Genomic DNA, 15,659 nt, shown 5'->3' on the forward strand with positions numbered 1-15,659 from the left:
CAATTCAAAAACATGTTTTACTTCAACAAACTAGGGTCTTAAGGATACAGTTAAAGTCAGCTTTTGAAAAAACATACGTAACTAAGAACAACTTTGTTAAAAGACTATCTGTTGCTCTAAAAGAGTTAGCCGCCTTTTCCCATAAAGGTCTACACAGTAACATTCTAGGCATTGTGGGCCACATATGATCTATTTTTTTTTAAACCACCCTTTAAAAACACAAAAGCCATTTTTCAGCTTGCAAGCTGTATAACAGACCAAGGGGTCCAAATCCATTTGGAGACAGCTGTAATCTGCCACTCTGGCTTTAAAATATCTGAGATTAACACAATGTTATATGTCAAATATTATCTCAAAGCTGGGAAAAAAATTTTGTGGAATTAAATGTATGGACCATCTGTAGACATTAGTGCTTGGCATTCTGTAACTTAGAATGTGTTTCGGGAACTCAGAGCTATTAGCTATAACTTTTCCAAATTACGAAAATATTCTTCATGATTTACTGTGAGACTCCAGTCTCATAAGAATGCCCAATTTGTAATTAGTAATGCTGTACTGAAGTAAAAAAAAAATAACAGAGGTAAAATGATCTAAGGTGGCTTTTCAATAATGGAATATAATACTTTATTTTGTAGAGGCACTCAAACACTACATATCAAGGAGAAGGGAGAGAGTCACGAAAATCATCTGCTCAAAATGTGCCAAATCTACATAATGAATGTCATTTGTTTAGTATTAGAACCTATGTCTCCTGACCTGAAATCAGTGATCTTTTCTTCTCAGACAGTAAGATCTAAAGATACCAACATGATAATATGCAGATCATAATAAATAATTCTACCAGAAGCAACACTTACATAATGCCAAGAAAGCATGCTTTGAGGCCATAAGAACTAGCACTCTCCGGAGGATGTCCTTATTAATGATGTAGTTCTTTATGTGGTAGGTATGGTGCTCCACACAAAATGTTAACAATTCCAATACAAGTGCCAACAACTGGGCAGTCTGAAAATCATCTAAAATAAACAAAACACAATTGTATTTAATGGCTAACATTCTCCTCCTCCCCAAATCTAAGAATCCAAATTGTAATCGAATAAAATCCCGTTATTAACCCAAATATTTTCAAGTTAAGGAAAAGGGAACTAACATTTACTGAAGGCCTACCATGTGCCAAGAATTGTGGTTTACATTTTTTCTTATTTAATTTACACAAGTCTATGAGGAATTGGTTTCAGAAGACCCAAGTCTGAAGAGTTAGTAAGGCAGAGATGGGATACCAATCTATTAGGTCTGCTTCAACCCAAAGCGCAAGAACGCTCTACCATATCCTAACACATTCTTCAGCACGGACACGCACAGCACAGGAGGTCCTGCCAGGCACCACCCGGTCTTTGTGGAATTACTCTCTCTGCTCCTATGACTCCCTGTCTTCTGTGCCTCCTTTACTACACCCAGGTCCACACGGAATTATGATTATTGGCTTATCTCCTTCACCAGGCAGCAAACCTCTGAAAGTGTTTCTCATTTCTCCTATTTAGCCCCTAAAGATTATATATGGTATAGTGCCTTCCATACAATGGGTTCTCAAGAACCCTCAAGCTTTACCTAATATGGATAAAGTAGATAGGAAAAATGAATATCACATTTCCAAGACTTGATTCCAGAGTCACCAAAAAAGGAAATTTAACATTTACTTTTTAAGTGGCGTTATAAGTTAAATATACTATATTGATAATTCATGACAAAACTTCAATAAGGGATTCCCAATGAAGACCCTAAAACTACTTTCTGAATTTCACACACACACAGATTAAGGCTAAAGGAATAAAATGCAGAAATAATAAATAATCCTAACATAGCAAGAATCCTCAGTGCAAATAAAAACAGCTGAATATTGAGCACAAGCTTTGCTCTGTCTACAGATCGGGAGTACAAATAACTTAAAAAGAGTTGTTTCATAGCTTTCTTCTATTTATTTCACTTATGTAAATACAAACTAAATACAAATATTGCTTTAACTTTTTTTTTTTTTTTTTTTTTGCTGAGGAAGACTGGCTTTGAGCTAAAATCCATTGCCAATCTTCCTCTTTTTGTATGTGAGTTGCCAGCAGGGGATGGCCACTGACAGACGAGTGGTGACTGGTGTAGGTCGCACCCAGGAACTGAACTAGGGCCGCTAAAGAGGAGTGCATCAAACTTAACCGCTAGGCCATCAGGGCTGGCCCAACAAAAAATTCTTTTAAAATGCCAAAACAAAAAATTATCTCATAGCTTCTTTTGCTTCTATTATCTGATCACAGCACTTGAACCCCTCTTTTGAAAATACATTATTAAACTTCTATGTTAACACCAACTCTGAGTTTCAGAATTTGAGAACAAAGAACTTAACTACCAACCTGAATTATCTTACCTTTGCTAGGTTTGTCTTCTGTTGTATTTGCCAATAAGGGAGCAGTGAGGACATGCATACAGTGCTTATAGAAGAAACCCAGAAATTCAGTCTTTTCTGTTTTCTAAGGGATCAAAAACACTTCCATGAACTTTAACTGCACTGGTTCCTACCAGTAATAGACAATATACTAGTATGAAAAAGAGAAAAATGCCCATGGCTTACATTGGCAGTAGCTAACATGTTCTCTGGGTCAACTAAAGTTCGAAGCAGGCCCATAAGTTGGACTGCTCCTCCAAGTTCTGGGTCTGTATCACAAATCATATGTTCTATAATGAGGTTGATGAGCAAAATATCCTGGTAAGAAAAATACACACAATAAGGATCACTTATTACACAAAAGAATGGAAAAAGCACATACTACGAACATATACTATAGCATTATACCTAGCCTAGCTATCTTGGTAACTGCAAACAAAATGAAATGATTGACTGACTAACTTCTTTAATAACATATATGGCAGTGTTTCCTTAAAGTGTGGTACAGGCACATTACACTAAATAGTACCGAAAAGAAGAAAGTTTCTTTCTCTTTCTACTATTTTTCAATCCCTCTGATTAAAGGAAAAACAAAGTTTCAGTTTGGTGCTACAGATCTTTACACCTCTTGATAACGAAATCTCCCTTCTAAAGAAAGCTAATGAGCCTTAGGTTCATAGCTTTAATAGTAAAAATATTTAGCTAGAATTTATAACACTGTTCTACTTTCACTGCATTTTATAGATTCCTTCTATTTATGGCAAATGGTATCTGTATCTGTTCTCCATTTATGGAAATGATACAAAGTTTCCATTTAAAATAAACTTAAAAAATTAGTTGGTACCTGAATGTCTGAAATTGGAGAAAACGAGATTATGGTATTTAGAGAGCACACAGGAGAAGAAATGCATTATACAGACCCCAAGTGTCACAGAAAATTGACTGCTAGTCTTCCTGAGGCTCTACTATGACTGGTGTTCCTGGCCCAATGAGTAAATAAAAACTGAGAGGAATTCAGTGAGAAAATCCCTGCTCTTGCCTATGTATGCAATGGTAGGATGGACAAAGAGAAAATGCAGAGAGTATATGGAAATAACGATAAAGATTGGGAATCAAGAGGCCTACTGGATGTGAGTGAAGTTCATCAATGTATGTTCAACTGGTGGGTTACAGGGTTAACGAGAATAACCTTTATTTTTAACAATACAGTTATTTTGGTTTTCAAGATAGGACTATTTTTATAAAAGAAAAGCATGGCATAATATTCAACAATTCAAACTGCACCTACCCCAATACTACAATTTAAAAAACCCCAAAAACCTTAAATATAGAAGTTACGAGGGATTCCACTTCATTTTGACATGACAACACATTAGGATCTCTTAAAAAAGTAAAAGTCTGCTTTCTCATTTTGTAAAAATTTGATAGAAAAACCAAAATCTATGCAGAATTCCTGCCTAAGAGGATCTCTTTTTCCTTCATCCCTTAAGAAGGAGTTGAGGGCAGAATATCCTGGTTTATTCTTAAGTAAAAAGTTACTTCCAAAGTTTTATGGGGGAAAGAGGAAAAAAAAATCAGAATCATTGGCTTAACTATCTGATAATAAAACAGAGCACACACATTTAGGGCTGTCGCATATGCCATGTACCACATACTCTGGAAGTGCCCTTCACATCACCAGGATGTATTCTCTTACTTTGAAATTGGTGTGTGTGTGTGTGTGTGAACAAGACAATAGCTTGTTGCTATGGCTAGGCAGAAAAGCAAGCACCCTAAATACTTTCCAAGGGACCGTGCTTAATTTCTTCATTCTTTATGATTGTGAAAATCTATCCCTACAAAGTCAGTGTTTTCCTCATAATTCCACATATAGAAGAACAATTTATTGACTACATGATTTAAATAAGACAATACAGCAAGTTAACTTCAGAATTGAGAAACTTGAACTCAAAAATTTAAAAAGAAATTTAAGTTGAGCATTAACAAATAACTGCTGTAAGACAATTTATCAACTGAGACCAGAGCCAGTTTAGGGGAAGAATAAGCCATTTGATATTATGGCTACATGTTTCCCAAACATAACTATTTAGATCTTAAAAAATGAATAATAAATACAGTTAGAGCTCCCCATGTATAAATACTTACTGTTAGTGCAAATAATATTTACCTTGTTGGTTATTTTTTGCTCTGTTAACTTCTTACTTACATCATCATTCTGTTGTGCCTCCTGCATGACAAACTCTCGTACCATGGATGGATTATATTCAACCAAGTATGAGAATATATCAGTAGCAGCACTTCGCACCTGTGTATCATCCATGCCCTACAGATAAAAAGTACTTATTTCTCCCATAACTATAAAAATATGAAACTTATAGCTATATAAGTCCAAAACCTAGCAAATTATAAAACACTGCAATAAAAGAGGGGTAAAAAATTCTGCTGCCATGTAAAATTCTTGTTCTATGGTTAAAGTTATACTTTCTTTTATTCCTGTTTACTTTTCTATTTTAACATTTCAACTAATAGGCTACCAATTAACAAATTATTAAAAATATGGAAAATACCTAAGCATTCTTTCCAGTACTGTGTAAGGTCTAATACTAGACTTGCATAGCCTTTAAAATTTATGTAATACACAGCTAACACTAAATATTGGCTATAATGAAATACTTGCATGATCCATAAAAAATATATTACTTTCGTGGATTAGAAATATAATGGTAATTAAATATAAGGAGAAACAAACTTACAAGGATGACTTCTAAAGCTGGTAAGATGCCCATGTTTGACAAAGTCTTGAAAAAAGCATCTCTGTTTTGAGGTTGTAGCGTTTGGGAAAACGCACAAAATTCTTTTAAAAAGTTAACCTGAAATTAGGAAAAAGGATAAATAATATAAAAAAGTCTGTTGTTTTCGCTTCATGCCCTTCCTAATATAAAATTTCTTACCAATTCCTGTCTTTTTTCTTCATCCGTTGCTTCATCTGTTAGTTGTGCAAACAAATCTGTCAGAAATTTTTCATCTTCCTGTGAAATGACAGGATAAATATAATGATGCTAATAGTAAGAGTTAATAAAATACAATTTCAAGGTGCTGTAATAGAAGATATAAATTGTAATAACTAGAAAAAGGAAAGACGGTATTGGCAATGCTGGGTTTTTAAAGATTGGCACCTGAGCCAACATCTGTTGCCAATCATCTTTTCTTCTTCTTTTTCTTCTTCCTCTCCCTAAAGCCCCCCAGTACATAGTTGTATATTCTAGTTGTGAGTGCCTCTGGTTGTGCTCTGCAGGATGCTGCCTCAGCATGGCCTGATGAGTGGTGCCATGTCCACACCCAAGATCCAAACTGGTGAAACCCTTTAGCAGAGAATGCAAACTTAGCCACTTGAACACAGGGCCAGCCTCAATGCTAGTTTTTTTTTCTTTTGGTCCTGAGATAAGATCTGTTGCCAATCTTCCTCTATATTGTATGTTGGACGCTGCCACAGCACGTCTTGACAAGCAGTGTGTAGGTCTGCACCGGGGATCCGAACCCTGGAAGCCCAGGCTACCAAAGCAGAGCGTGCAACTTAACCACTATACCACTGGGCCCGTCCTGGCAATGCTGTTTTTGACGAGAGAGAAGGAAAAACCAAACTATTAAAGGATAAATTAGGTATTTATAAAGATTATTCTTTATATTTTGGCAAGGTTGTATTTCCTAAGCCTTTTTAAAGGCCACACTGTAAAGGCTTTGTGGACCACATGGTCTCTACCACAACTACTTAACTCTTGTTATAGTAGGAAGCAACCATAGACAATAGGTAAATGAATGAATGTTCAAATCAAACTTTATTTACAAAAGCAGGTCCGGGCCATAGTTTGAAGACATCTCGTTTTCACAGGATTTCATAACCTTAACTTTAGAAGTTCTCTAACTTCAAAACTTCAAAAGGGTCTGCAACTTCTCAAATGAAAATAAAGCTTCCTTCACGTTTTAAAGACATAGAAAATGATTCAATTATTTTAAAAGCGAAATTCAGAGCTTTTAAAGAAACATTATTTGAAAATATGCATATACACACGACAATTTAATATACATTAAATTATTTTGAAAAGGATTCAAAAGATACTCTCATAGGTTATTAATCTGGGTAAATAAGTCAGAGTAGAGAATTTGGGAAAGAACATCAGATGTTATTTTATCTTACACCTCCTTATTTTATATTGAGACAGATTAAGAAACTTACCCAAAGCCCACACACAGCAGGTTGTAGAATTCGATTGCCTGTTCAATTTTTTCCATCACTATTTTTAATTAAGATTGCTAGATTTTAATTCCATATGACCTCAGCTAGAAGTAAATTCAACACCACTTCAGCCCTAGAGACATACCTAAGTCTCAATATATATACATATGCACGTATATATGTGTGTTTATGTAATCTCCCACTACACTATCAACTCCATATTCACTATTCTAAGTGCTCAAGAAACATTTTCTGTGATATTAAATTAGTTTTGTTATTCCCACCTTTTCTTTTTCTAAAATGTACAAGTGGCCATAACTCAAATGGCATCCAATTTCAAGATGCTTCCCAGATATAATCTAGTCCACCAACTGTAAATCAAATGATTAAAAAAGATTCTCTGAACTGCTGCATTTGGGGGTACAGAAGTCTAGAGAATAAGAATGTTTAATAGTATTACACAGAGGGCAATCCATGCTCATGGGTGTGATTGTGTACACAAAGTAGTTAAGAACCTGCTTTAAATTATACCTCAATAACTCCTCAAAAAATTTGTAAAATTCTTCTTCCTTGACACCAGCGCTCTGGATGTTTAAGTGCCCAGCATCAACAGAAACAGACAGAACTGCAGCATGGCAGCTAACATCTTACAAAGCACGTAGGGAAGCAAAGACTTAACAACTTGAAATCATATTTAATGAGTAAAACGGGCACTTGACAGGTATGAAGCCCAGGAAAATAGAGCAGCAACAACTCCCTGCATAACAAAATAAGAACCACGTGGAGATAAAGAAAAGGACCAGGAGCACTCAGGACTATAGAAGGAAACCAGGAAGCAACACTGGACCAGAACAGAGGCTTTACTAGGTAACTGGCAAAAACTAGTTCCTTATCAAAGAACAAATGAAAATTGATACTAAAATCCATCTCTATTATCAATCACAACACACTGTTTAGAGGATTACTATTATATTTATCAGACTGTACTGCCTATATTATGTGTTTACGTCTGTCTTAAATGAACAGAAAATATGTCAAATTAGTCAACATGGACTGGAATTATTACTAGCTCCAGGAAAGAAGTTTTCGTAATATTGACTTTTCTATTTGAATTCATACTTTCTTTTTTTTAAAAGGTGACAAAGGACACTGAAAATAAAGCAATTTTCTAAAAAAGAACAGACATGAAAATTAAACTTACTGCTTTATTTGTAACATGCAGCTCTTGCTTTCATTTGCCTCCTTTATTTAACAAATCCGGGTTTCAAATAATTATTTTACTTGTAGATTTGAGGTAAGGTCTTATAAGATAATATCTTTCAATTCATATTACCTGTTATTCTTACAATATCAAGGGCATCCAAGAAACCAAAAATATGGGATGTGTGCAACTCACAAATCTGTGCACCATGCGAACTTCTATTTCAGTTAGAATAGACTAATTCACACTATGGGATCATCCACTGAGAGGTTCTATGACTTTGTGGGTATTACAAATGCAGATTACAGGCCAACTCACGGAGATTTTGATTCTATGTTTTATGCAGAATCCAGGACACTGCACCCTAGGCAATTCTGATACAAGCACCCTAAGACACCAGACCTGAGAGACTAGGCATACTGTAAAAAGAAAATTTGGAGTTTAATAAGCAATTAATTAATTGCTTAATTAATTAATTAATTAGTGGGGCCGGTGCAGTGGTTAAGTGTGCATGTTCCACTTCGGCAGCCCGGGGTTCACCGGTTCGGACCCTGGGTGCGGACATGGCACCACTTGGCAAGCCATGCTGTGACAGGCGTCCCACATATAAAGTAGAGGAAGATGGGCACAGATGTTAGCTCAGGGCCAGTATTCCTCAGCAAAAAGAGGAGGATTGGCAGCAGATGTTAGCTCAGGGCTAATCTTCCTCAAAAAAAAAAAAAAAAAAAAGCAATTAGTAATAGATACTCAAAGAAATGCTCGAGTCTTGCATCACGTTCAATGCTTTACAGGAATGATCTTATTTAATCTTCACATGACCTTATAGGGTAATTACTACCATCACAATCCTTCAGATCAGGAAACTGAAGTTTTAACAGGTTAAGAAAGCTGCCCAAGTCACATAGCTATTAAGTGACAGGTGGAGCTGAAACTCCTATTTACATCTAACTTCTTCATATTCTCATCCATTACAGAAGCATGCTTTTTGGTAAGGAGACACACAACTATAATTTGCCAACATCTGTTATAGTCCTTTGACCTTAAAACTGGGCCTTTAATATATTATTACTTGGGAGTTCTATAAATCCTATAGAATTTATATTCTATATTTAATGAACTATTTCTTGGCTGCCTTGTTTCATTTTTCTTTCCTCTTCCAATATATTCTATGCATAACTGATAGACTAATGTCCCTAAAATTCTACATTCAATCATTTCATTAAGATCATTCCCCTATAATTTCTCCAAGCTGGACTTTTTCTTTTCTAATCACACTTACCTTCCCTAACCCAAACACAACCACCTTCTGGTCCCATAGTATATTATAATCTCTTGTAATAGCCCCAAAATACATACCTTTAGCCAAAAATTAAAACTCAATTTAGGTATTTAGAACGAACATAAAATTATTTCTGCTAAAGGCAATTAACAGCTTAAATGGTATCAATCAAGTAGGAAAAAAACGAATGATCTAACTCACCTGTAACATACCAACAATTTCTACTTTATTGAAAAAGATAAAAGAGTGAAGTGTTGATAACATATTTTCTTCAAAGACTGAAGGGGTAGGTAGAACCATATCTTGTATATACTGTACTCTGTATGTCTGATGAATTTTTTGTTTCAGCTCAGGATCTGATATGGGAATTACTTCTTTAAACTTGGCTGTTTTTGTTAGAAATTCCCTGTGTTTTCGTGGTTGTGATAAAGCAGGATCATATTCTAAGCATCCAATGACGTCCATTATACATTCCTCAGAGAACATAACTTCGAAAAGAGCAGTTCGATTCAAGAGGAAGATGCCTTTGATAATTTCATACAAGTGGTGCAGTCCTTCAATATTTTCCAAATCCTCACACACATGAAAAAGCTCTAAGAGCTTTTTAATATAACCCTCATTTTCCAGTGCTAGTGCAAGTTTTTCACGACGCAGGGGAGAAGGTAAAGATGATGCCACAAGTTCTGCAATTTCCTCAAGGCGACTTAATTCACAAGATGGCAATTCTAACCCTGGCGATGACATATCATCAAAACGCTCCTCTTCCGATTCATCTACAAGGTCCTGAGTGATGTCCACTGAAGGGTCCTTTCCTTGAACCTATTAAATAAGATTTATGATAGCTGACAAAATATAATCAAGCAAATCTAAATGATACTCTTAGATGAATACAAGAGATGTTACAAGAAAACTATAGTAATTTTCAAGTTCAGGACTCCTCCTTCCAACCTGACATAATCGCCTACTTTTCTAAGTTAATATTTCTACGAATTACATACACTTTCAACTTTAAGGAAAGAAGTTCAAAGTTCAGAGATGGAGTGAGCTTCCTCATAAGTGCAAGATTTACCAGCAAGAGAAGCATTCTAGGATATGCTAAACTAACTGTGACTGTGACCCACATTGTAGAGACCTGATGCTAAAACATCCACTTCACATCTTACATCCATGGCAAGTCACAGAAACATTCCTAGCACTATGCTCTATGATAGCCACCATGAAACTTCAAAGTTTAACTTTAAGTAAAATTCAAACAAATATCATAATGCTGTGACCATAGAAAATATATATGATTGTAAGCAACAAGGAAAATATATAATCTCAATCAAGTCTAGAAACCAAGGGCCAAAAAGCATGTACAAACTGGCTTGGGACCAAAGGGTGTCACTGATTTCCTAGAAATGCTGGTTGGCAGCCCAAAAATACTAAGAAAAACTGGGTGGGAAATAAGTGCACTCCTACAAAAACAAAACCACATTAAAAAGTAGCTGCAACCTATATGTGATAGAGCTATCCCCCAAGAATATCTGCTAAAAGTTAAATAACCAAACCATGGAAAAGTTTTCCTTTCTACACACCGAAACCTGTAGCTCTCATGATTGATGCCCCAGAAGCCCTAAAGTTTGCCATAAACCCCAACATTATGTTTGTGTAGGGGCTCTAATTATAAAAAGATAGTCTTCACAATTAAATATAGTTTATGGCAAAAGAATATTTTTACAAAACGTCAAGGACATATTATGAAATGAAACAAGTTTTGTTAGCTTGGCCCTATAATTTGAGACACTGCCACTAAAGCAGCTCAATAGGCCAAGCTGAATGGTAAAGGAATGGAAAAATTAGGCCTTATAGGAAATGGCCAAGAAACTTAAATTGTTTAGCATCATTAAGAGATACTGTTGATGGATACTGGAAGGTCTGGAATATGTCTTGAAATATGCTGCAAAGTGATATCGTCTTGGCCTTAACCCACTGGAAGGAGGCTAGGCACATTCACAGCTTGTACCTGACATGGTCTCCAGTTGGTTCTGGATTTGTTAATAAGCTCTCATTATAGCTTTATATTCCCAATACTCAAGCTATGGCTTTACCTATAGAAAAAACAGTAGCATTTGATTTAAAAAACATGAAAAGGGACGAGAGCCCTAATGTAATGAAAAAATGCTATCTTCTTGAATTAATTTGCAAATAGGAAGGCTAAGAAGGTAAACAAAAAGTCTTGTGTTTAGGAAACTCTTGGAATCTGATCTGCTCAGGGAATTCCAGGTGGAATTGTAATGATCTGACAAATGTTTCAGTCTCACTTTCAGAACAGGAGCAATGGAAGAATGAAAACAAAAGAAAGAGATGTAGACTAAGGAAGAGAGAGCCATCCATAAGAGAAAGGATAAATCTTAGCAGTCAATCTGGATAGACATGAAGAAAATGAGAATGTGAAGGCCATGAAAGACATAAAAAGGAAAAAGAGATTCAGCGAGACATCATAACAGCTATCAAAGAAGGTACTGGAAAATGGGGACATTTTTAGCTGTTTCTAGAGCAAAAAATGGTGAGTAGAGTTTAAGAAACAGAGCAAAATGTAATGAATTCCCTAGAACAAGCCAGAATCCAGAAATTGATTGAGAACTACAGACAGGATCATAAACGATTGAGAAATGACCCCTTGAACATACACTATGTAAACGTTGGAGGGGAAGATCAGAAAGGAACAAAAAACAGCATGTGATTCCTAGGAAAGTTACTGGAGAGAAAGCAAACAAGTACTACTACCTGTGTCCCAAGTGAAGATGACAGAAAAATTTATGGTATTATAGACTAAGGAAAAGTACAGTAAAGATCTGACAATATTAAAGGAGTGTCAGGCATGACAGTAAGAGAATGAGTCCAGGCCTGAGTTAAACTTTGGCCTAACAGAAGACCGTGGTCAGGGGGGGACTATTCAACTCAGAAAAGTGAAGGAGAACAAGATTTGTCTGAATACTGGTTGCTTTTAACATATTCCAGGCTCATTAATCTCATTTCTCTTTCTATGGGAGAACTCCACAGGAGAAAAATTTAGAGGAGTATGCTGTAAAAATAATTGTATGGGACAGAAAGCAAAGAAAAAGTATGGCGAAAGAAGGCATTCAGATATAATGTTAGTCTTTCACATGATAAGAGAAGAGACAGCTTAACAGCCAGGTTAATTTATGAAAAGCAGCTGAGTAGAGTATACAGCAAAAACAGATTCTACCAGTTAAGGAAACACTGTGCCTCAAGGACACTACAGCTCCTACTAAGGCAGTGGCTCTCAAACTTCAGGGTGCATCAGAGTCGCCTAAAGCCAGGCATGGTACTATTTTAACGTTTACCCCCTAAAGCAGGGGCTGACAAACTATAACCCAACCTGGCCCACCACCTGTTTTCGTAAATAAAGTCGTACTGAAATAAAATGACACCCATTTATTTGTTATACCTATGCTACTTTCGCACTACAACATCAGAACTGAAAAGCTGTTAAAATGTATGGCCCACAAAGCCTAAAATATTTATTATCTCGCCCTTGACAGACAAAATCTAACCTAAGGGGCTTCTTAATATGTAATTACTGGTACCTACTCACAGTTTCAGATTCAGTAGATCTGGGATGGGGAATCTCAGAATTTGCATTTCTATCAGTTCCCAGGTCATGCTCCTGCTGCTGGTCTGAGGACCACACTTTGAGAACCACTCAATTAAGGAATCTGCTGAGATTATTCTCCAGCTAAAGTAAATGTGGAGCTAGGGAAACTGTCCTTAGGATGCAATGGTCTAAATGAGTCCATAATAAGAGGCTCTAGCCACTAGAGTGCATAAAGAAATGCACATTCACGAAAGATTGTAGAGATTATGTCGTCAGACTGAGGTACAACAGTCACTGGGAAATTTCAGAACCAACTGAGAACACGCAAAGTGAGGTTGAAGAGAAAGTCAACAGCCACAAGAAGATACTGAACAGAGTGATATGATCAGGGTTGCATTTTAAAAAAGATTACTCTAGCTGTGGTATAGATTTGGGAAGACCAGGCAAGATGAAAGCAGTAAACCAGGCAAAAAATCATGGTGGCTTAGTAAACTGTGATAGCACTGAAAATGAAGGTAAGTGAATGGATTTAAGATTTATCATAATCGAGGGACTGAATGGATATAAGGGATGAAGGAAGGATAAACACGACCCACAAGTTTCTAGTTTCAGCAACTGGATGGCATTTACTGAGATGAGAGAATGAACAGATGTAGGTTGAGATTATGTTTGGTTTTGGACTATTAAGGTGAGATGCTAGTCAGCACTCACAGAGGAGCACTAACAGGCAGCTGGACATGTAACTCCGTGTTCAGCAGAGGTCTGGGCTGGATAGTTTGGTGTCAATAACTTTGTACTTTCCTGTAAGTCAAGATAAGTCACAGACTTCTAAGTCCTGTAAGTGACGGACAGCAGCGCACTTAAGAGATCTACATGAAATGCCTGTCTATTTAAAACCTTGGGCATGAGCTGAAAGCATAGCAAAAAACAAAATACTTAAAAAGAGCATGTTGATTTTCCAATTTTTAAAGTTACCTGACATATTTTCTCCCAAATTTCATCACATCCAGCTTTTTCTTGAAAGCTAAGGGCCAAGTCATAATTTTCTGCTTCAGACCACACAATCAAAGTGTCCTTGAGAGGAAAAAAAAAGATCTGAATGATTAATATACCATATCACAAACTACTTCAAAGTATAAAGCAAATAAACAAAGCAACAAGGAATCGAGAACAGTACTCATTTTTACTTTTTGCAACATTAATATTGGTCATTACCAATGCCTTTTTACACTTCACTTTATCCAATCTGTAAAATGAAAACAATGTTTTCCTTAAGAAGTTTAACCAATATATGAAGAGCACTACAAAATGAGCACACAATCTAAATGTACTAAAAGATACACACTAAACATGATATCAACCCTATGCTTGCACATTAAGTTACATTTTATGCTCTAGTCAAAATACCCAAAGAGGAAGTCAGAGCATTCACTAGCTGGGGCATGTTAGGAGGATGAGATTAATAAACAGAGCTCATTCTATTGTCAACATCAAGTGTTCTTTCCCTGGGGGGCATGAGGCCCATGAAGCCCTTGAAATTACTGGCTAAATTTGTAATATGTGAGCATTTATCTGGGCAGAGGTTTTTTAACTTTCACCAAAGTGCCGTGGTTCAAGAAGCAAGATGCTCCTACCACCTACCATCCTTTTACTTCCAGTCAAATTCTTATTTTTTTAATGACAGTAAGTTTAATAAACAGTTTAACCATTTTTATTAAGATGTAATTTCAGCAAGACACTACACTCAACAATACTGAGACCATTTTACATTCCCTGTAGTAAAAATAGTCTGCATTCTACAATATGCATGGTATAATAAAAATATTTCTAAGATCTAAGGTATCTTTTCAAACTTTCAAATCAACCATTTCAAAAAAGAGCCCTCTCGAGAGAAGTCTATGAATTGTCTTACATATGAAATGTTGAATGGCACTAGAGAGTTATGTTAAAAAAGAAGCCCAACATGACAACTATCAGGGAGCATTTTTTCAGGCTGGTCCAAACAGAAGAATTAAGAGTTAGATGGATTTGAGTACAATATAAAGAGAAAAATAGTTCATCCTGACTAAGAAGTAACTGTAAGGAGCCACACAAAGGCTGGCTTAGCATCTATGGGGATGATAAAGGTTCCTGAAGTGAGGAGGAAACATGACTAGATTATTTTTGAGATACCTTAAAGGATCTGTTTCTACTCCAACAGCTTCTAATACTTTTAACTACCAAGGACACCTCTTACTGTATACAAATGGATCCCATGTTTAAAAATTTGTCAGCTAAACTGTATATTAACTGTAGCCATTCAATCATATAACTGTTAATCATGAGACAAGTAGTCTCTCACTGAACTAAAGTGATGCCAGCCAGAAGTAAATTAATGATCATTTGATTAGGCTGTACAGCATTACTAACAGGATAAATCTACAGTTCTTATTCAGAATTTTAAAAAAGAGCTCAAAGACCCCTTTTACTATTTCCTTTTTTTTGAGGAAGATTAGCCCTGAGCTAACTACTGCCAGTCCTTTCTTTTTTTTTTGGCTGAGGAAGCCTGGCTCTGAGCTAATATCCATGCCCATCTTCCTCTACTTTATATGCAGGACACCTACCACAGCATGGCATGCCAAGCGGTGCCATGTCCGCACCCGGGATCTGAACTGGCAAACCCCGGGCCACTGAGAAGTGGAACGTGCGAATTTAACTGCTGGGCCACCAGGCCGACCCCCCCTTTTACTATTTTTAAGGACTTCTAGAGATCATAGATCTCAGGCAGGCAATCTGTTCCACAGTGAGTAGCTGTTCGAGCTCAAAATAATTTACATTAACACTGTAAAATCAACATGCCAGAAATTAGTCAGTTGGGTAACTTCCCTGAGCCTCAGTTTCTTTGTCTTTAAAATAAGTATAACACATACTGTT

At 36.3% G+C, this 15,659-nt stretch overlaps 1 protein-coding gene across 3 annotated transcripts in view; it reads right to left on the minus strand.

The window, feature by feature from the left end:
- PPP4R3A (protein phosphatase 4 regulatory subunit 3A) overlaps positions 1-15,659 on the minus strand; it is a 37,255-nt gene that overhangs the window by 9,581 nt on the left and 12,015 nt on the right. Inside the window, exons 3-10 of one of the 3 annotated variants that reach the window (XM_014832083.3) lie at positions 13,722-13,820; positions 9,347-9,964; positions 5,383-5,460; positions 5,185-5,301; positions 4,638-4,754; positions 2,618-2,749; positions 2,414-2,516; positions 858-1,016 (exon numbers count right to left, since the gene is read on the minus strand). In XM_014832083.3, coding sequence (XP_014687569.1) covers positions 858-1,016; positions 2,414-2,516; positions 2,618-2,749; positions 4,638-4,754; positions 5,185-5,301; positions 5,383-5,460; positions 9,347-9,964; positions 13,722-13,820 — 1,423 coding nt within the window. Of the gene's footprint in view, positions 1-857; positions 1,017-2,413; positions 2,517-2,617; positions 2,750-4,598; positions 4,755-5,184; positions 5,302-5,382; positions 5,461-9,346; positions 9,965-13,721; positions 13,821-15,659 lie in introns of all 3 variants that reach the window. The other 2 variants (XM_014832082.3, XM_070514207.1) reach the window with 2 other exon arrangements.

The sequence above is a fragment of the Equus asinus genome, chromosome 7 (genome assembly GCF_041296235.1).
Source record: "Equus asinus isolate D_3611 breed Donkey chromosome 7, EquAss-T2T_v2, whole genome shotgun sequence".
Taxonomy (NCBI): Eukaryota; Metazoa; Chordata; class Mammalia; order Perissodactyla; family Equidae; genus Equus; species Equus asinus.